The 23,064-nt window shown below is 46.1% G+C and overlaps 1 protein-coding gene across 1 annotated transcript in view; it reads right to left on the bottom strand.

The window, feature by feature from the left end:
* Nucleotides 1-240: 240 nt before the first annotated feature.
* MGLL (monoglyceride lipase) overlaps nucleotides 241-23,064 on the bottom strand; it is a 58,051-nt gene continuing 35,227 nt past the window's right edge. Inside the window, exons 4-8 of the mRNA XM_083155651.1 lie at nucleotides 11,606-11,742; nucleotides 9,893-10,003; nucleotides 8,794-8,883; nucleotides 4,556-4,771; nucleotides 241-1,935 (exon numbers count right to left, since the gene is read on the bottom strand). Coding sequence (XP_083011777.1) covers nucleotides 1,789-1,935; nucleotides 4,556-4,771; nucleotides 8,794-8,883; nucleotides 9,893-10,003; nucleotides 11,606-11,742 — 701 coding nt within the window. The 3' untranslated portion in view covers nucleotides 241-1,788. The remainder of the gene's footprint in view (nucleotides 1,936-4,555; nucleotides 4,772-8,793; nucleotides 8,884-9,892; nucleotides 10,004-11,605; nucleotides 11,743-23,064) is intronic.

Raw genomic sequence — 23,064 nt, forward strand, 5'->3', positions numbered from 1 at the left:
ATTTTTCCAACGCAGTCAATAAAATGACAGTTAGGAGCTGATTGGCTGGACGTTTATCTGTTTCACCCTCACGTTTATATATTTTTAAGGCTCAGTACAACTGCACCACTATTTGGGGACAACGGTATCCATGCAAGTGACTGGTAACTGTTTCCTGTCTGTATAACTTATAGGGGAACCTGCTTCATCTTATTTATATTGTTTCATTATTCATAACAGCAGATTATGGGACACTCGGGCTGATGGTAAATATCATTTATTTCAATAGATTCATAATAAAGGTTATGTTATAAAATGTAGTTATTCTAACAAATCCCAGGAGGGCTACCACTTGGGAATCTGTCAGTTACAGAACCTTTTACCAACCCTATCATTCCTATATATATATGGGATGCATCTTCTGTTTCTGAGAGGAATATCACCCTCTCGCTGTGACGCGGCTTAGAGCGATATATTACAGTGCGTACATTAGACTGTGCGTTTGCATTGCACCACTGTACATCGGATCATGCAGCGTGCAATGTATCAGGACATCACGTTGGACCATCAAGCTGGGACACAAACCACCTAGTGAGTACCCAACTTTAGTGTCACAAATAGTGGTAGACTAATTGGACATGGGCCCAGGGTCTTCTGCACCTTACCATGCCCAGGCCAGCAGAGATGATCTCTCCCGAATTTACCCATTGGGTCACTTTTTCGGGCAAAGCATTCCACACAACTTACAATTTCTTTCACAAGCTTCATTGCTGCAGGAATATAATTTGTAATATTAATTGAAGAAATTATCCCGGCACCTGTCACCCCTAACACCGATACCATTGTGTGGCTCTCGTACACTAAACAACACCTGCCATCACAAATTAAGCAACAATTGTGATGTCCTTAATGTATTATCCTTATCACTGCCAGGAACATCCTAAAAAAGCAGGTTGTCCAATATACATTTCTGATGCCTCTTGAGTACAGAAAAACTTACGTATAACAGGCTAAAAGGCCACATGTTCACCAATCTACAATGTATAAAATAATCTAAAAAAAACTACAGTTCCGCTGCCTGGGACTATTTAGGCAGTAAACATATTAAATATTATTTATATAATGTGTAATAAAATCTATTAAAACAGGGGAGGGGGATATTTACAAAGAATCTGTCAAACAAATTTGTAGGATTTTTGCTCCTCAAACACCATTTTGCACTTTTTCTTATCATGTCCATTGTGAAGGGAACGAAGCAGCGCACACTTCCAGCGAGGCGGCCGGTTATTCGCCATCTTCAGAACAATGGACCATATTGCTTTGTGCTTTATGGAGAAGAATCAACGCGTTTCGCATTCACTTGGATTCTGAAGGATCTGAGGTTGGATGAAATCCTTCATGAACAGGAATTATTCCAGTAAGGTCAGCTCCGGATGGATGGAATTTGTTTAATTATTGCTGAGAACTTTAATGCCCAAATCTACCTAGGCAGTAATCTTATACCGACTTCCCCCATGGTCCCTTGTGCTTCCTCTACAGCTGCGTGGGAAAGATAAAATTCCATATGTAGTGTTTTTAGTTTTCCTGTGCTTTCTGTGAATGCAGAAAAATGTTCTTTTACTTAAGGTAATGAAGTATCCCATGCGTTCCTATGTTTTGGGACTAGCTGGAGGACACTATGTTGGACTCACTTGAGAAGTGACATTGTTGAAGGCTTAGTAGAATGTAGTGATGGACAGCTGTTCGTAGGCTGGGCGGAGTGGAGGCTTCTCAAGGAGAATTCTGGTTTTGGTGGTGAATGTGGAGTTCCTAAGTACTGGCGATCTGTTCTGTATTGGGTGGAGAAGCCACTTTGCCCTCTAACCTTTGAAGGATCCAGCTCTCAATCTCCTGGAATACAGAACTTGTCACCTCTGGCAGTTCCTTGTGCAAAGCGTGAAACGCGTTCTCATAGACCTGCAGAAATAAAACAGGGGTTCATGAAGTACTGCTGGAAGGACCTATCACAACTCTGATAACCTAAGGACTAGTTTCAGTGAGTTCCCTTTTTACCTTTCATCATTCCCCTCCTGGCTACTTAATCTGGATATTCAGCCATAAAAACACCTTGTTTTGATATTAGCAATGTCAGTTTTCATTTAAAGAGGATACACATGTTACATGTACAAGTTACCGCATGCATAAAATAGCTGCTAAAAATATTCACAAATGCATTTAAAACTTATTTTCTAACTACAAACAATGAGACTTGGATCTGGGTGAATGAAGCAGATGACCTACAGTAGGTATTCTGGAATACTATGCACTAAGGATGGGTAATATTCTGGAACTCTTTTACCATCTATACTCCCATATCCACTGTGATAATCATCCATATTCCATATCCTTGTGATGAACTATCTTCACCACTAAATAATTGGAGATTCTAAAGGCCTTCTCGGAGACCAGATATACTGCGGAGAAACTCTCCATTTCCCTCTATTATGCAGCAATAATTGGTTGCAACCTTGACCCTTTACCATTTTTATATAAAAAAAAAAAATATTTTACATTTTTTCTTTTTTTGTATTTTTTTATATCATGTATATGTGTATACAATAAATTGTTACATTTTACAGTTGTGATTCTCTCAGTGAAACCCAGCGCTGCTTAAAACCCTTTTCTTGTTCATTTTACTGTTTTTGAGGGTTTCCACAATTCCCTCTAGAGCAGCAGCTAAAGACAGCGCTCCCAGATACGTACTCCCCCATTTTTTAAGCTGAATACTACCACCCTCATTGCCCAACAGCTGGATACTACCACCCTCATTGCCCAACAGCTGGATACTACCACCCTCATTGCCCAACAGCTGGATACTATCAACTGCTGACGTTAATCCTGCAAAGAACATGGTTTGGATTCTTCTACATTAAACTTTCCAACATAATACAGACTGGCTCTTTCCGTGTTTATATTCACTCGCTGACCATAACCCCTGTATATACAGTATATGGGAATATAACATTTATACTACATATAACCTTTACACTACTGCATAACAAGAACAGAACATTTTATTTATAGTACTCCGTGTACTGCGAGAGCGTCTCAATCGCACATCTAGCGCCCAACAGTTCCGGATTTAAATGCATTAAGTACTGGGGTAGAGATGCTCTAACATATTATGCTGATTTCTGGCGACCACCTCAGAAGACGGCTAGAGAAAGTAATGGGCGCACGTGGCAGGCGCAGGAATACTACTTGCAAACCACTGTTACCAGTGGCGTAGCTACGTTTTGGGCGCCCCCCCCCCCGCCGTTAGGGGGGGGGCACCCCCCCGTCACCGCCCCGCCGAGCACCCCTACCCCGCCGCCCATGCAAACCCCCCTAAACCCCTACAGCCTTACCTATCGCGCTGGTCCCGGCGGCTCCGTTCTTCTGCTGAGTACCACCAGAAAATGGCCGCCCCCATACAGCAGACAGTTTCAGAGAACTGTGTGCTATATGGGGGCGGCTATGTTGTGGTGGTCCTCAGCAGAAGAACGGAGCCGCCGGGACCAGCGCGATAGGTAGGTCTGCGGGGGATTGAGGGGGGGTTTAACTATAGCACCGGCGCCCCCACATGCACAGCGCCCCCCCACGGTGGCGGGGGCTGCGGTGCTATAGTTACTCCCCCGACTGTTACCTTATGACTGAAGTAAGGCACTTACGAATGCTGTTCTGTTATGATACAGCCGGACATATACAATATAAGTTACAAAGCAACTATTGTGGTAAATTTGCGTTCAGTCGCTCTCTCTCCTTGTAGCCTTGACTAATATAGAACCCTTACCATGAATTAAGTGGATGATTCATGTTGGCGCGGGAAGCAGTTGAACCACCGCTCCGCCAAATGCCTACCCCCCCCCCCCCCCCCCAAATCGCCAATGGATCCCTCACACAGTGCTGTGGATAGAAGCCCATCTTTAAGGTAACGTCCCAAATTCGGTTCCTTCAGAGTGTTGTTGAATCAGGCCCTTAAATTCTTCGCATCAAGTGCTGTCAATAGAAATTTTGGAACACAGCTAAGACTTCACGCTCAGAGAAGCTGATGACGTATAAAACATACAGCAACTGGGAAAAGTAATTGTCAGTATGAATAAAACAATTAGTATGGAGGAACTTTGAGAAATACTCCCAGAATCTATAGAAATTGCTGATGAATATGAGATTATACAATTCTATCTTTGAAGGCTGAATCATTTCCATTCTGCAGGTGCACTGAGATAATGCGTTCCCACACTTGCGCACGTTTTACCATGAAGACATGGTGCACACAGCATTTAAATGGGCCGACGAAATTCACCAAGATACATTTCTTCTGCAAACTAGGAAGCAGAAAAACCCTGAAACGCGTAGCGATAAATACTTTATCCTTCAATCTCAATCAATGTAGCATCTTAAATGAACATCGGGGATGTTTTGAATGCATGTGGCACTTCTGTGTTTATATGGAACATTTTATTAAACTGCGCAAAGTGCTTCTGGAATGGAAACATGAAATAGCGAAACACGTCTCATTAAAAGTATGGGGTTAAACCTCCTCCTCTTTAGTTACCTTTAGCGTTTTATCCTCGCTGGGAACAGTCTCCATCATAAGCTGGGAACCCCGAAAGTCGCACAGCTTGTCTACGGTGCCGTGGAAAAGTAAGAGAGGCAGATTGAAGTGAGGAAGAGCTTTTTCCACCCTGTTTGTAGCATTTAACAGCTGTACTGCAAAGGAAACCTTCATCCCTCCATGGTACACCAGAGGGTCGGAGACGTAAGAGTCCACCTAGGGGGTGAAAAGAACTTGCATCATCTGTATTATACCTGGCGTGGTTTCCATTAATGGTGTTAGAGTAAGTCAGGTGACATTGGCGTGAGGAAAGACGCTTGTGCTTCCGTGTGCTGTTATATGTTTGCGTGTGCTGTTTCAGTTTGTCATTGCTGTGACAATGTAGTGTGCACCTAGAAATGTGTATTACCGCAGGTTAGTTCAGTGCTGTCACACCAGATTAGTCCTGGAGTAGGCTATCTGTCAGCTGCCTTACAGCCATGAAATTATTCAGCCAGCATTTCCATAGTACGCTGACCGGAGGGTGACCTGAGGGTGGACGGAGCAGGTTTCCTTATTACACAGAGGGAATTGCTAAGATTGCCAAAGTGAATGTTCTCTGGACAATAAGGTACCCATTACCTGATAGGGAGAGGGTAACAGTACTACTGGAGTAAATGTGTATTTTCTACCTGCTCTTAACCAACTGCAATTTTCACAGTACCACCACTCTCCATGCCTTGCATATGCACAGACAACGGCATAGTACCACCGCTCTGCATGCCATGAGTATGCACAGACAACGGCATAGTACCACCGCTCTGCATGCCATGAGTATGTACAGACAATGGCACAGTACCAACGCTCTCCATGCCATGAGTATGTACATGCAATGGCATAGTACCACCGCTCTGCATGCCACAAGTATGTACAGACAACGGCACAGTACTACCACTCTGCATGCCACAAGTATGTAAGGCAACTGCATGGTACCACCGCTCTGCATGCCATGAGCATGTACAGACAACAGCACAGTACCACCGTTCTGCAGGCCAAGAATATGTACAGACAACGGCACAGTACCACCACTCTGCATGCCACAAGTATGTAAGGGAACGGCATGGTACCACCGCTCTGCATGCCATGAGTATGTACAGACAACAGCACAGTACCACCGCTCTGCAGGCTATGAGTATGCACAGACAATGGCACAGTGACACTGCTCTTCTCTATGCAAGTCTAGTTATCTACTGGAGATGCATAAACAAATGCACAGTACAACTTCCTGCGCTATTTCTGGCTTGCCCTCTATCTGCTCTCTATGGGACTCAGTGGCTGACAGCTGCTCTAGGGAGTGACGTACTGCATGCTGTTAATTACCGTTTATTATGTGGGAACATTTCACATTTTGTACCTGACAAACCTCTTTATAATACACACCTCGGTGCACGTGCGATCTAAAGTCACAGTACCTCACAATGATAAAGTTCCTCCATAAATCTCTGTACAGTCAAAACACAACTCATACTGAAATAACAATTGGAATACTTGGGGTGGTATGCATTCGTAAAGTCGTCACTCACTCATCCATTATGTCGACACCAGAATGTTATGCTGTCGGCATGGTCAACATGTCGACATTACCAACATTACTGTTAATGTAAGATGCCGACATTGTCTGTCTAAATGGCAGTTTTGCATGTTACAAGTCAACATAATTTATGGCAACGTGATAGACATGTCAACATACTCTGTTGATATATGGTATATGTTGATAAGTCGACAAATTGAGTCTACATTATAACTGCCGACGTAATGTATATATCACTACTTGATATCCGATGATTTGGCAGAAAGGGTCCTGAGATATCGCCATGACTGACATGCTGCGGCGTTTGGGTGGGGACGGTTACAGAGTTTGTTTCTAGGCGAGTAGCACTTATCAGGCGAGTGCCCGCGATCTCTGAGCACCAATCCCCGAGACCCGCAGGCCAGAGACAAAGGCTATAATGAAGGAGCAGCCGAGATCTGAGGCAGCGGGTGAAATATGAATGAGGATGTATAATTTAGAGCCCGCTGACCGATTTAACCCCCTGTACTACCCACTGAGGCAGAAAATAAATTATAGCTGGTGTGTCAGTTCCATCCGCTGCGATGAAAGCGGGGTCAGGAGAGGGGGCCTGGGGAAGTCAGCAGCCCACTCCCTATAGGAGTTACCACCAGTAAACGCGTCAGACAAAAACATACAAAAGGGTCAAATAACAAAGCTTCATAGAGAGCAACATTGGGGTAAATGTACTAAAATGGGAGGTCTATTAAAGAGGAGATGTTGCCCATAGCAACCGATCAGATTCTACTTAATTTATTTAGCACCCTCTAGAAGATAATAGAATCCCATCTTCAGTAGAAGACAGCGCTATTGGCTGCCTAGCGACTCCTGATTGGCCGCTTGGTGCTGCTAGGCGGCCAATAGCACTATTCAGGGGAGGAGCTACAGAGAGTAAACAAACTTTCTGCGGCTCTTCTCAGTTTGTTCTGGGATCGGTAGTGATTGGTTTGTTTTTCTGACAAGTACCCAGGATGCCTACAGGGATAGTATGGTGAGTATGGTACCCCATGTGGTACCCCATATAAATGACTACAGGACCAGTGGACTGAAGAATACCTACCTACATGTCAAGGTAGTTAAGTATCTGTATGAATGGAATGTATGAAATAACGTTTTACTTTAATGGTGTCAGGGTGTTTATTTAACTATTTGTACTGTTGTGGAACTACCAGCGATCCCTTTAATACCCAGCTTGCTGGGACTTGTAGTTCCACAGCAATACACAATAGTTTTGTCTATTTTTTACACAAACATTAGCCCGGTACTCACCGCCCAGGGGCACCGGCGACAGCCCCAGGCTTCAGCCTGGGCAGTTAAATTCTGGAGGGGGGGGGGGGAACCCTCATTGGGGGGTCCCCAATTCCCCAGGATCCATGCCCAGGCTAACTGGTCAGAGGGTAAATGCTTTGGTTGGGGTGGACTTGTTTAAAAAGTCTCCACCTGGCTGTGGCATTACCTTGCTGGCTGGGCCTGGTACTGGTTCTCAAAATACGGGGGACCCGTACTCGTTTTGTACCCCATATTTTGGGAACCAGGACCGGTTCTTGAGCCTGGTGCTGGTTTTTAAAAAATCCAGGGGACCCCTACTTTGTTTGTTCCCTGATTTTTTTAAAACCAGGACGGGCTATTTGAGCCTGGGGCTGGTTATGGCCGTGGGGCGGGGGACCCGACGCCGTTTTTTTTAATTATTATTTATTTTTCACACTGAAGCCTGCACGGATCTGACTGATATTTTACTGACACATGTGAAGTTTCAGGGTTACTGATATCATCTTATTTATATAGCCATGTGGTACAAACAAGAGATTGGTATTCAGTAACCTTTATCTAGGACCCAGAGGAGCTTACAATCGAGTTTCTCTCCAAAGAAGCCGCTTAGAAGCCATCTAGCCTTTGCAAAGGAGGATTACGTTTGGCGGGGGCCCCATGGTGACTAACTTGTGTGTGTGTTTGTGTGTGTGTGTGTGTGTGTGTGGGGGGGGGGGGGGGGGCCCTACCAATTAAACACAGGGTTGCGGCAGTAATGTTGGTACTTATGTAATATCTGGGCTCCCGTTTTTCTTATGAGACTGTGTCCGCTCGCCACGCTTCGGGCCCGGTGGCTCGCTGCGCTCGCCACACTATATAAAATCAACTCCATGCGTAGTTAGGGGTATGAAAAAATGGGGTGCATTTAACATGGGAGCCCAGATAATACATAAGTACCGTAATGTTTAGCACTGTGTCGGTGTACCGCTACCTTGTGCCCTATTTTATAGAACAACCCGATTTATTTTCTTAGAATAAATTCTTACTCATTCCTCCTCCTGAAGTTCGATTAAAACATTTGACCTAAAGAAAACAAAGAACACAGGGAGAGTTTACAGATCAGATGTATCAAGCTTTAAAAAGTAATCAAGTGGAGAGCGATAAACCACCAGCCAATCAGCCCCTATCTGTCATTTTTCAAACCCAGCCAGTAACATGGCAGTTAGGAGCTGATTGGCTAGCTGTTTATCACTCTCCATTTGATCACTTTTTGAAGCTTGATACATCTGGCCCATAGGGATATCTATGTAGGTAAACATACTCTATGTCATTTCAGGTAGGGCTTACCGCTAACACAACAGTTACCAGGTTACGATTACATGAATGTGCGCAATGCTCTCACCTCCTCCTTATTGCGAGATACACAACTGGGGTCAATGCAGCCGAGGGAGAAATTTGGGAGCACGTGGTTGAGTATTTTAGCTGCGAACACCTGCCAAGGCAAAAACAACATACGGTTCTGTCATATACGGCTGCGCTGGTAACAGTTGTAGTAAGATGGCAGGAGCCTGAATTATTCCATATACATCCGACATATATATATATATATATATATATATATCCCTTTACATACAGTGGTGTTAATGTTAATGAGCCTAGAGATATGTCCATGAACATCTATCTTCCTTTCATGTTAAACAGCTTCCATGCCAGGCAAATTTTTCCATTACATAACACCTTATTTGCAAAACGGAATAGGCCCCACAAGCAGCTTCTGCTGATTAAAATGATATTCAGCATGCCTATGTTCAGTGAGCCGCTGTATCTGCAAACAAAGTGCAAGAAAACAATGTAACGTTCCATTTCTTATGCAGATATGTTGGGAGTAGCACACAGAATATAGGCACGCCACATCAATTTAGTCAGCAGAAGTTGCTTGTGCACGCTGTTTGCTTGATTTTGCAAATACAGTAAGACACTATTTAATGGAAAAAGTTCCAGAATAGACACCCGTGCTACAGAATCACACAGAGCTCATGTATATTGTGACTTGTTTTACATGCAGCACAGATGTTGTGGACGCACCTGCAAGTAAAATTATTGGAAATATTCTAATCATTTAGAACCCTGATTAACTGGCAGCATAATACCATGATTTTTATTAAAACATTTTAACACCAGTAAAAGCATATATAACAAATATTTATTTATTAACATTTACTTAATATCGCACCAGCAGATACCCGCATGGTTGCTAAGAGCCCTAGAGGCAGGGCTTGCTGGGATATGTAGGCCACTCCCATCACAGCAGGAGAGCCGCATATTGCCCGCCCCTTTCTCCCCGCCTCTGTATCTAAGGGCTAGGTCAGACTAGACCATCATCTTAGCAGGGTACTGCGGCACTGGCAACTGGATCACTATGCGAGGATAAGTAAGTGGCGTGTCCCATTTATGGTCTAGACTCTAGATCAACAAAGTATCATGGCCATTACAGAACTCACCTTGAATGATGATGCAGATTCTGGATTCGGCAAAACCAGAGGAGATATTAAGATAAGACCAGAAAACAAGGCCGGTTTCTCAGTGGCCATCAAGATGCTGATGGCACCACCCTAAAAAGAAGTATGAAAAACATTACCTATAGTCCTTTGGAACATTGAATGCTAAATGAATCTCAAGTCACATGGCGGCAGATTTATCAAGGAGTGCTAGTCCTGGTATCTCTTGCCACTAATGAGTGAAAACAAGAATATCACTTGTTGATATATCTTAAGAAAGCACACATACAAAGAGGAACGGCAGGGAGAGATACTTCCGTAAAGGTTTGACGGGACTTTGGCGCGAAGCCAGTATTATTTGTATTTTCCTGCCGCCAATTATAAATGCAATAAGTCTTGGACAGAAGTCAAACAACGGACCCTCTACTCCACATGGATTTTCGATGCCAAGTCACTCAATGGAACGCTCCTCATTCTTTAATATAGACGTTTAGCCTTCAGTTTAAATTTTCATTAGAACACAGAACTCTTTATTTCCCAATAACCTGCCAAGAACAGATCCTAAAATTCTTCGGCATGTACCAACTAAAAATGTGCAAAGTTGCTTCTGCGCCGCTTGCACAATTTCGCAATTTGCGTGTATGAAGAGCGATCCATGAGAGTCAGTTATTAGTGATAATATACAATGATGTATAATGGGATTGCAGTCTGCCTTATCACATACTTCATTCCCTGCAATGTCAGGAAACAATCCCGCGATCTACATGTGATGTGTCGGTAAGAAAATGCTGACGTTACTTGTTTTGTTATGTAACGTTTTCAGCGTGATATATTTGGCGTGCTCAGCAATCCGGACCTGCTTCTTTTGAGTCAAAGACCTTTTGATGCTGTGCAGTACAATTAGGTCATCGGTGGTTGGACTACAAGTCAAAGCATGCCTGCCATGCACCTGATGCCCAAGTGGTTTTATCTAGCACTTCCAGGTCTGTTCTGCAGGCTTATGGGAGGACAGGAAATTCGGGTGTGTCCAGATAATCTACAATGTTGTAAGATATGCAAAGTGCAATTCCACACAGGACACATATATACGCATAGTACGACTGCCTGTGATACACCTACAAATGTTTTAGGCAGAAAAAATGTTGCAGGGGAAAAGTGCGTACACTTTAGCCGATAATCGTTCACGATATTCACGATTACGATATTAAGGAAATTATGGTGCATTTTGGGTAACATGTAGGCACTCTGCGGCCGATTCAGATCCATTCATTAGGATCTCAATTCAGAGGGGGATGGCGGGAAGGAGGCTTGAGCAGGGGAACCTCCTGTGTACACAAGTGGGAGAACCCAAGATGCCGAATCAGAGAGTCTCTGTACAACAGACAGTTACAGATTGCAGCAGTGTCAGCAGCTATGAGAACTTGAGCACGGGACTACTTTCTCGCCCGACACTTCCATGCTGGAGGTGCGGGGGAACATATCGCAGTGATAACATCATGGCTTCCTCCTACATTTAATGGGTTTATTGATAGTAAAACTGGCTTATAACTAAGCGCAGCGACTGACATGCCAGGGATTGCAGTGCACTTAGGCCGTGTCGCAGATGGCAGGGTTACGTGCACTCGCTCAGCAGCTCTGTGTCCCTGGAAACGAGCCTGAAATGTTGGCAGCCAGGTCTCGTGTCAGATGCCACGTGGGAATGTGACCGGCTCTTACCATAGAGTGTCCGCAGATAAACAAGGGCAAGTCCGGGTGCTCCTTCCTCATGAGGTCTACGTGCTGAAGGCCGTCCCGGACAAAAATCTGGAAATCGGACACAATCATCCTCTCGCCATCGCTCTGCCCATGGCCAACTGTGCGTGTGAGAGAAAGATTCATTAGGTTCACCAGTCACATCGGCCTTGAATAACATCAATATTAATGGATATATTTCACATACATGCAATTTTGTGGAAGGCATTTTTCCCTAGTGAACTGAGGCTACATTCTCTCGAGTTAGTTCAAAATGGCTGCCTCCACTGTGGTTAAGCAGCAGATGCCCCATTAACAACATTTCCAATTACAAATGTACAGTATATTTATAGAAAGTAATGGCACCCAATAGTTAGCAGTATGTTGTGGTCTTCCTTAGCCCAATGATGTCTCCTACCTCACTGACCAATCAAAGACAGAACATGACAGAACTCTTGGACAACTCATAAAATGACCAAAGTCACTATGTTCACACCCTGCACCCATATAAATATTCTTAATACTCCAAAGTCACATGATGGCGAACAGAACTCACCGAAGAAAAAACTAAAACAGTGCAGCGGCCATTTTCCTGGCTGTTTGTAGATGCGGAGTACGAGCAAGATGTGGGTGCCATGATTCTGGAGTCCTGCGCATGCATGCAAAGCTTTGCTGACAGACAGGAGGGGCTCTATCGGATCCTATCTGCACACAGGCCCTCTTCTGTCTTATACTGCCCCTGGCTGGTCGGTCTGGTTATTGCGCGGTGTGTATAAAGCAGCCAGAACCGGCGGTCATTTGCAAACCCGGTAAGATTACCTTCCAATGTCAGAGTGCTGCAGATCATTTGAAGGATACCTGCAAGCCAATTTTGTGTATTGTACAGTCATCTGACAGGAATGTAAAGAGCATCAACGCAAGAATCTATTGTTTATATAGGGATCGATATAACAATATTGTCCCCAATATCGATGTTTGTGGATCTGAGCGATGTTTTTTGAAATGCGCATGTGTCAAAGTGGCACTGCATGACAGGCAGCGAGCGTTTGTGGGAGGTAATTAGGGTGGTGGGCACAATGTAGGTGTGTATGAGCATGTGACTCAGTACGCGGCTGTAAAGGCTTCCGTTAGCGATGAACCATCGTGCTGCTCAGAGGTCCAAAGCTGTGACCAACGTGTGACCGATGGTGCGTATTTGTACAAATCACTGTGGCAGCATCATTAGCATATCCCCGCTGCGTCCAAATAAACAGTTGCGAACCTCTGAATCAGGCCCATTATGCGGTGAGATACTGTTACGCTCTTGGACTGTGTAATTGTGCTTGCTGGTCCGTTGAAGTTTTCCTTGCCCGTCCACTGAGCTTTGGTGTGTGTGTGTGGGCGAGAGGAGATTACGGTGCACAAATAACAGGAGGGAAACTGCAGGGTTTGATTAAAAATAGCCTTTATAGCTGATTTCTGATATGCACTGACGTGGCCACTTATCAAAACCACGTACTCCTGAAACAATAGCAGCTCCTAAAATATCAAAAGCATGCAGAGACTTCCACACTACACAGAAAACCCTGTAACTTTGCTCAGTAGTTGTCCAAACGCGTTTCGTCACTTGTCATGTGACTTCCTCATGGGGAAATTCCATTGTATTGAAGTTACAGGCGACATACGGGACTATTTCCAAACTATTTCATAGCGCAAGACTGGATGAGGACTAGATGGCTCTCATTGCAAGGCTGTGGGGCGCGCTTCCATAGAAGTGCTGACATTAGAGTGTTATCATAATATTAGCGTTATACCGGCCTTACACCGGAGAAACATACTGTACTACAAACCAACACTACTGCAGACGGACTGCATTATTGCCACAAAAATATGTTATTTATTCTCATGCTGCAAAATCTACTGTGAATTTCACCTGAGTTTCTGAACTATGAAAAGTCCTCTCCATTCTGATCACTGCATCTCTGTCATGCAAACAAATGTATGTTTTTGATGCAATGGCTTGCTGTAATTGGTATTGCCTGTGTGTGGGTGTTGTTCAGTGAATCGTAGTTTATGATTGCCGGCTGCCTGGTGTTTACTCAAACACACTGCTAATTATCCCCTTTCATCGCTTGGCCATTTGTAGTCAGGTGACAATGCAAATGGTATAGCAGGGAATGTAGGGCTTATTGCAGATGACACAAAGGTATGTATCAGGGTAGACACACTAGGATTAGCCCCTCCGACACTGCTGTGACGGAAACCCGTACAAATTTGTAAAGGGGTGTGGCCATGAGCAAAGGGGCGTGACCCTCAATGCTCCCCATAGGAATGAATAGGATTGGAAGATGCCAAAAACCGGTACAGAGCCCTTTTTGGCCGGTACGGACCTTAAAAAACGATACTGTACGAGCCAAAAAGGTACAGTTTGGAGGGTATTCAGGAGGGGTAAAACATATTATTGATGATCTAGATCAGCGCTTCTCAAACTGAGGGTCCTGACCCTAAAAGGAAGTCCCCACCTTCTCAGCGCGGGGTCGCGACTCCATGTTGCTGACATCAGGCTGATGACTTTTCTAATCTCAGTCTCATTGATACAGCCTCATCTAGATACTGTGTCCAGTTCTGTATAGGTCACTGGTGTGGCCTCATCTAGATACTTTGCCCAGTTCTGTATAGGTCACTGGTGCGGCCTCATCTAGATGCTGTGTCCAGTTCTGTACAGGTCACTGGTGCGGCCTCATCTAGATACTGTGCCCAATTCTGTATAGGTCACTGGTGCGGCCTCATCTAGATACTGTGCCCAGTTCTGTATAGGTCACTGGTGCGGCCTCATCTAGATACTGTGCCCAGCTCTGTATAGGTCACTGGTGCGGCCTCATCTAGATACTGTGCCCAGTTCTGTATAGGTCACTGGTATGGCCTCATCTAGATACTGTGCCCAGTTCTGTATAGGTCCCTGGAGCGGCCTCATCTAGATACTGTGCCCAGTTCTGTATAGGTCACTGGTGCGGCCTCATCTAGATACTGTGCCCAGTTCTGTATAGGTCACTGGAGCGGCCTCATCTAGATACTGTGCCCAGTTCTGTATAGGTCACTGGTGCGGCCTCATCTAGATACTGTGCCAAGCTCTGTATAGGTCACTGGTGCGGCCTCATCTAGATACTGTGCCCAGTTCTGTATAGGTCACTGGTATGGCCTCATCTAGATACTGTGCCCAGTTCTGTATAGGTCACTGGAGCGGCCTCATCTAGATACTGTGCCCAGTTCTGTATAGGTCACTGGAGCGGCCTCATCTAGATACTGTGCCCAGTTCTGTATAGGTCACTGGAGCGGCCTCATCTAGATACTGTGCCCAGTTCTGTATAGGTCACTGGTGCGGCCTCATCTAGATACTGTGCCCAGTTCTGTATAGGTCACTGGTGCGGCCTCATCTAGATACTGTGCCCAGTTCTGTATAGGTCACTGGTGCGGCCTCATCTAGATACTGTGCCCAGTTCTGTATAGGTCACTGGTGCGGCCTCATCTAGATACTGTGCCCAGTTCTGTATAGGTCACTGGTGCTACCTCATCTAGATACTGTGCCCAGTTCTGTATTGGTCACTGCTGCTGCCTCATCTAGATACTGCGCCCAGTTCTGTATAGGTCACTGGTGCGGCCTCATCTAGATACTGCGCCCAGTTCTGTATAGGTCACTGGTGCGGCCTCATCTAGATACTGTGTCCAGTTCTGTATAGGTCACTGGTGGGGCCTCATCTAGATACTGTGCCCAGTTCTGTATAGGTCACTGGTGCGGCCTCATCTAGATACTGTGTCCAGTTCTGTATAGGTCACTGGTGCGGCCTCATCTAGATACTGTGTCCAGTTCTGTATAGGTCACTGGTGGGGCCTCATCTAGATACTGTGCCCGGTTCTGTATAGGTCACTGGTGCGGCCTTATCTAGATACTGTGCCCAGTTCTGTATTGGTCACTGCTGCTGCCTCATCTAGATACTGTGCCCAGTTCTGTATAGGTCACTGGTGCGGCCTCATCTAGAATAGTGTGTCCAGTTCTGTATAGGTCACTGGTGCTGCCTCATCTAGATACTGTGTCCAGTTCTGTATAGGTCACTGGTGCGGCCTCATCTAGATACTGTGCCCAGTTCTGTATAGGTCACTGGTGCGGCCTCATCTAGATACTGTGTCCAGTTCTGTATAGGTCACTGGTGCGGCCTCATCTAGATACTGTGTCCAGTTCTGTATAGGTCACTGGTGCGGCCTCATCTAGAATAGTGTGTCCAGTTCTGTATAGGTCATTGGTACAGCCTTATCTAGAATAGTGTGTCCAGTTCTGGATAGGTCACTGGTGCGGCCTCATCTAGATACTGTGCCCGGTTCCATATAGGTCACTGGTGCGGCCTCATCTAGATACTGTGCCCAGTTCTGTATAGGTCACTGGTGCGGCCTCATCTAGATACTGCGCCCAGTTCTGTGTAGGTCACCGGTGCTGCCTCATCTAGATACTGTGCCCAGTTCTGTATAGGTCACTGGTGCGGCCTCATCTAGATACTGTGCCCAGTTCTGTATAGGTCCCTGCCGAGGCCTCATCTAGATACTGCGCCCAGTTCCGTATAGGTCACTGGTACGGCCTCATCTAGATACTGTGCCCGGTTCCATATAGGTCACTGGTGCGGCCTCATCTAGATACTGTGCCCAGTTCTGTATAGGTCACTGGTGCGGCCTCATCTAGATACTGTGCCCAGTTCTGTATAGGTCACTGGTGCGGCCTCATCTAGATACTGTGCCCAGTTCTGTATAGGTCACTGGTGCGGCCTCATCTACATACTGTGCCCAGTTCTGTATAGGTCACTGGTGCAGCCTCATCTAGATACTGTGCCCAGTTCTGTATAGGTCACTGGTGCGGCCTCATCTAGATACTGTGCCCAGTTCTGTATAGGTCACTGGTGCGGCCTCATCTAGATACTGTGCCCGGTTCTGTATAGGTCACTGGTACGGCCTCATCTAGATACTGTGCCCAGTTCTGTATAGGTCACTGGTGCGGCCTGATCTAGACACTGTGCCCAGTTCTGTATAGGTCACTGGTGCGGCCTCATCTAGACACTGTGCCCAGTTCTGTATAGGTCACTGGTGCGGCCTCATCTAGACACTGTGCCCAGTTCTGTATAGGTCACTGGTGCGGCTCCATCTAGATACTGTGTCCAGTTCTGTATAGCTCACTGGTGCGGCCTCATCTAGATACTGTAACCAGTTCTGTATAGGTCACTGGTGCGGCCTCATATAGATACTGTGCCCAGTTCTGTATAGGTCACTGGTGCGGCCTCATATAGATACTGTGCCCAGTTCTGTATAGGTCACTGGTGCGGCCTCATCTAGATACTGTGCCCAGTTCTGTATAGGTCACTGGTGCGGCCTCATTTAGATACTGTGCCCAGTTCTGTATAGGTCACTGGTGCGGCCTCATATAGATACTGTGCCCAGTTCTGTATAGGTCACTGGTACGGCCTCATCTAGATACTGTGCCCGGTTCTGTATAGGTCACTGGTGCGGCCTCATCTATATACTGTGCCCAGTTCTGTATAGGTCACTGGTGCGGCCTCATCTACATACTGTGCCCAGTTCTGTATAGGTCACTGGTGCGGCCTCATATAGATACTGTGCCCAGTTCTGTATAGGTCACTGGTACGGCCTCATCTAGATACTGTGCCCAGTGCTGTGTACAGTTACTGTATCCCATTTGGAGCAGAAAGAGAATGGGGGGGAAATCATAGAGACTTTCACATATATGAGGGATTATAACAGTCCAGGAGGGAAACATTCTTCACAGGAAGAGAAGTATTAGAACAAGAGGACATACACTGACACTGTGGGGAGGGAAGTTCAGGGGAAATCTGAGTATAAATGACTTCCATCCACCTAGGACCCACGCTATGGGGGAGCAGCACTCACTGTGCACTAAAGAGTTACAGGTACTGCGCCACTTGTACGATCTGATCTGATGAAAGTTTTGACAACTTCTGTAAATATTCAGCGGTAAATCTTACACCTGTGAAGTCTGGAACACGCGATGATAAGTATGTGATAATTAATACACAGCACCCGCTCAGGGCCCAGCGCCTAAATTAGCCACAAGATAAAACGGTTTAGCCTCCACTATTTCTGGCCTAAAACACAACATAAGGCAGCGAATGTCATCATCCATCTAGATATCAATATTATATACGTGCGCCATCGGCAGGTGCAACAAGAGAAGGGCGTAATTTAGGAGGTAATTTCATCTGTGCTGGATTCATGATTAGCGCTAAATTATTGTGCGTCGCTGGTTACATATTCACCAATCCAAATGTACAACAGGAACGTGCTGTACTAAATACATAATGAATGCAAAGATAGGTCGATTTACAAGTGCTTATGGGAAATCGCTAACTAACCTCATATAATCATTGACGGGGAACTGAAACAATGCTAAGTGCTGCTACATTTACAATGTCAACAATACATAGAACCAGAAGGAGGTCGGATACTTACAGAACCGGTTCCGTAAGGGTCATTTACAAAGTGCAAAGTGTGAGGGAGAACAGGTCTGTTGTGTACATGGCATTGTCCTCCTTTCGCACCAACATGCCAAATCTGGGACAGGCCGTGTGAAACGCGCTGCTGACCGTTTGCAGGTGTGTTATTACGTAGTAACATATGCGAATAGCAACGCATGGACAACTCTTTAATTTATTTATTAACCGTTTCTTATATAGCGCATACATATTCCGCAGCGCTGTTGATATACGATGGCCGCTGGCCCCTGACCTTCCAGGTTTGTGGGTTTAGGATTCCGTCCCCAATCTGCGCAGCCATGGAACATAAGGGGTTAAAGAACAAAGGGAAGATAATGATCCCATTTAGCATAAAATAGTTGACGACGCAGAACTGACTCCCTGCCCTGTTTTCCTGCTCATTTAATGAGCTCTTATAATGAGTCTGGTAACCTCATTCTCTCTCATTTTGTTTTCACTCTGTCAGCAGCATCCGCGGTCAATCACACCACGCCCGCAGACCGCTGGCAGCCGCAGCCTCCAGCCACCGACTCCCTTGTGGGGTTATACTGTGACAGCGTTGCCAATGAGGTGGCTGCACAGGAACTAGATCGTTATCAGATTGGAGATATTATAATGTGAAGGAATGGGGAACGCCGGTAACATGCACAAACTCAAAGCAGAAATGTGATTGTCAGCTGCGGGATACAACATGTATCTAGATGGTAGACAATGTCTAGGTCAACAGCCACTAATGGTCGACATTGACAGAAGGTTGACATAGCCGACGTGAATGAGTTTTTCGCAGTTTGTGGTGTCTATCTCGATCTATGTTGACACGGATGGCGTATAAGTGTTCCATGTCTGCTCACCATGCTTCGGGCACTGACAAGCTTGTGTCAACCTTCTGTCAATGTCGACCTAAGGTATGTCACCCAATCTTAGGTGCTGACCTAGTCATATTCGATTATTAGCGGTTGACCTTGTGACCGTTGACAGTCACTAGGTCGACCACTAATTGTTGACAGAGACTATGTCAACACATAAGAATGGTCGACATACCCCAAGTCTATAATGACATACGGTCGACATGAGCTTTAGGTCGACCAAATACCATGGGTGACATTCTATGCGTTGAGATAAATGCGCATGTTTTATTCGCGCACCACATCGCCGCAAATCGCACTTTTTCAAATCGCACTTTTCTGTCAAAATTCGCATATTTAATGTGATGCGTTTTGGAGGCTGAAAAGTGCGAAGTGGTGCGATTTGCGGCGAATTGGTGCGCTGTCTTTAGTCCTGAAAATGTGCGATTTTCATGTATGAAAATCGCACATTTGCAGGACAGCGCAAAGTAAAAAAAAAAAAACGCGCGTGGGGTCCCCCGCCAGAGCATAACCAGCCCCGGGCTCATTGAGCCGGTGCTGGTGACAAAAAATCAGGGTCCCCGACAAATAGGGGTCCCCTTGATTTCATGAAACCAGCACCAGGCTCAAGGTCCGGCGCTGGTTCCCAAAATACGGGGGACAAAATGACTAGTGGTCCCCCGTATTTTAAGAACCAGCATCGGACCCAACCAGCCAGCAGGGTAATGCCACAGCCGGGGGACACTTATTATATAAGGTCCCGCGGCCAAAGCATTAACCCCCTGGCTGGTCAGGGGTCCTGGGGAAGTGGGGACCCCCCCAATGAAGGGGTCCCCTCCCTCCAGGACTTACCAGCCCATGCTGATAGTCCGGGGCTGTCCTCCATGCCCCTGGGCGGTGGGCATCGGGCTGATGAATTGTGTAAAAAAAAAGAAGTAAAACTATTGTTTTCTACTGGCGAACTATGAGTCCCAGCAAGCCTACCCCGCATGCTGGGACTTGGAGAACCACAAGTCCCAGCATGCGGGGCATTAAAGGGCCCGCTGGCACTTGTAGTTCTGCAGTACAAAAAATAGTTAAAGAAAACACACTGACACCCTGAAAAATAAAAGTTTAATACACACAGAACACACACACACTGATACTTACCTACCTTGAGCCCGTAGGTCGGTCCCTGGATCCTGGGTCCGGGCTCCGGGGCAGAAGAGTCCGGTTCCAGGGCCTTGGTCCTGGTTCCGGGGCTGGTCCTGGGGTTCCGGGGCTCCTGTCCTGAAGAATCCGGGGTCCGGGATCCGAAACATCTCTGCGCCGGTGAAGTCCTGTAAGCCGGGTACCAGATGGGAGCAGCGCTTCAGCCGGAGAGGATGCCGAGGTCGTCGCCGGGGACCAGGTGAGTAGGATTTCCTTCCTTAGGTACCCCTGGGGACTACCTCGGATCCCGGACCCTTCAGGACAGGAGCCCCGGAACCCCAGGACCAGCCCCGGAACCAGGACCAAGGCCCCGGAACCGGACTCTTCTGCCCTGGAGCCCGGACCCAGGATCCAGGGACCGACCTACGGGCTCAAGGTAGGTAAGTATCAGTGTGTGTGTGTTCTGTGTGTATTAAACTTTTATTTTTCAGGGTGTCAGTGTGTTTTCTTTAACAATTTTTTGTACTGCAGAACTACAAGTGCCAGCGGGCCCTTTAATGCCCCGCATGCTGGGACTTGTGGTTCTCCAAGTCCCAGCATGCGGGGTAGGCTTGCTGGGACTCATAGTTCGCCAGTAGAAAACAATAGTTTTACTTCTTTTTTTTACACAATTCATCAGCCCAATGCCCACCGCCCAGGGGCATCGGGGACAGCCCCGGACTATCAGCATGGGCTGGTAAGTCCTGGAGGGGGGGGGACCCCTTCATTGGGGGGGTCCCCACTTCCCCAGGACCCCTGCCCATGCTGACCAGCCAGGGGGTTAATGCTTTGGCCGCGGGACCTTATATAATAAGTGTCCCCCGGCTGTGGCATTACCCTGCTGGCTGGTTGGGTCCGGTGCTGGTTCTTAAAATACGGGGGACCCCTAGTCATTTTGTCCCCCGTATTTTGGGAACCAGCGCCGGACCTTGAGCCTGGTGCTGGTTTCATGAAATCAAGGGGACCCCGATTTGTCGGGGACCCTGATTTTATGTCACCAGCACCGGCTCAATGAGCCCGAGCCCGGGGCTGGTTATGCTCGGGCGGGGGACCCCGCGCTCGTTTTTTTTTATTTTAACCGTTTTTTTTTTTTATTTTAACACCAGAACCCTGCACAGAACATTGCGATCTGTGCAGGGTTCTGGCTCATTCGCCAAACAGACCCTGGTCTGAAATAAGTGCGATAATTAGACACCTAAAAATTGCGATTTGCAAATGCGCATAGCATTAAATAAGCGAGTTGTATAGTTTTCTGTACGAAAACATCTGGATGCGATAAAAATGCGAATTAATGTCGCACTTTTGGTCCGCATGCCTTAACGCACATAATATGCGATTTCAGTCCCTTAGCTCATCCCATTAAATTGGCGATTTGAAGGAAAAATGCGATATCGCCATTTTGTTGTCTAGTTAACGCAAAAAAACGCAAATCGCAGTCCATACAATGTCACCCCATATCTGTCAGTGCAGACAGTTCTAGAAAGGTCCCGGAGTGGGGATACAATTACTACGTCGACAAGCATTAGGTCAACACCACTAGGTCGACATGCATGAAGGTCAACATGACCCGTATCAGCCACACCACAATGACTCATGTAATTATAAGAATCAGAGGTATATGGTGCAATATGATTACAACGTTCAGTGATTTCATCTGGCCCCATACACTAGTACAGCGGTTCCCAAACTTTCATGAACCAGGCGCCCTAGAATATCAGCATTTGTTCTAGGCACCCCTAGTCAAAAAGTATCTTATGGATAAATAAAAATATATTGTGTTGTGTTTGACTGTCACCCTCGGGTGCAGTTATGGTGGGGAACATCGCTGTGGTTCTAATTGTCCATACATTGCATGATTGGCAGCCACCCGCACTGGTTTTGCTGATCACTTTGACATTAATAATTTGTTTTGGTCGTGAACCCCCAACCTGAGGCACCCTTGCAAACATCCCGGGGCACCCGAGGGTGCCTAGGCACAGAGTTTGGGAACCACTGCACAAGTACGATTTGGCACTTTTTCACACGATTTCGATCCACTGGGCCGATTTATTGTGTGAAAAGTGCCATATCGTATGTGACACCTCCGATTATGATCCGATGAGTGGTCAAGAGATCTGGAGATCGTCATGGATGCCATAAGTATTCACAAGGCTACATCACAGGCAAAAGGACCGCACACCATATATCGTATGCGATTGCCACCGCGCCAAGGAGTCGCATATGAGGCTGCATGCGATACCATATTGTATGGGGGCCTTTAGAAACGTAGACCTAATGGTATATTTTGGTATTGTCGGAGGAACCTAGAGAACCCGTGGGAAGCCCATACAGGTAATGGGAGAATATACTAACTCCACACATGTAGGGCTCCTCTGCTACACTGATTGCATTGGATCGGAGCGAAAACACAGGTGATTTGTCTAAATTCAACTCAATGCGTGGGAATCAGGTGAAATCGGGAACAATCACATTAGTATATGGCCACCTTTAGTCTACTCCCAGGCAGCTGGCCAGCAGATGACGTTTTACTGCAATACCTGGACCTTAGCGGAATATATATATATGGACAAATATAGTCATTTTTGAACCATAGTCAGCATATGTAATGTACAAGTATTCCGCTGAAGTCATGATAATGTATATGCACTCTGGGGGGCAGATGTATTAAGCCTGGTGAAGTGATAAAGTTGTGATAAAGTGGAAGGTGATAACACAGCAACCAATCAGCTGCTAACTGTCAATTTACAGACTGGATTTAAAAAAAAATGGAAGTCCGGAGCTGATTGGCTGCTACATTATCCCCTCCCACTCTATCACCACTTTATCACTTCATCAGGATTATCACTGCCCCTGTGTTATTAAAGGATTTGGCATCAAAATGAAGAACATACACATTTTGTAT

This window comes from Crinia signifera, chromosome 8 (genome assembly GCF_055691185.1).
Source record: "Crinia signifera chromosome 8, ASM5569118v1, whole genome shotgun sequence".
NCBI lineage: Eukaryota > Metazoa > Chordata > Amphibia > Anura > Myobatrachidae > Crinia > Crinia signifera.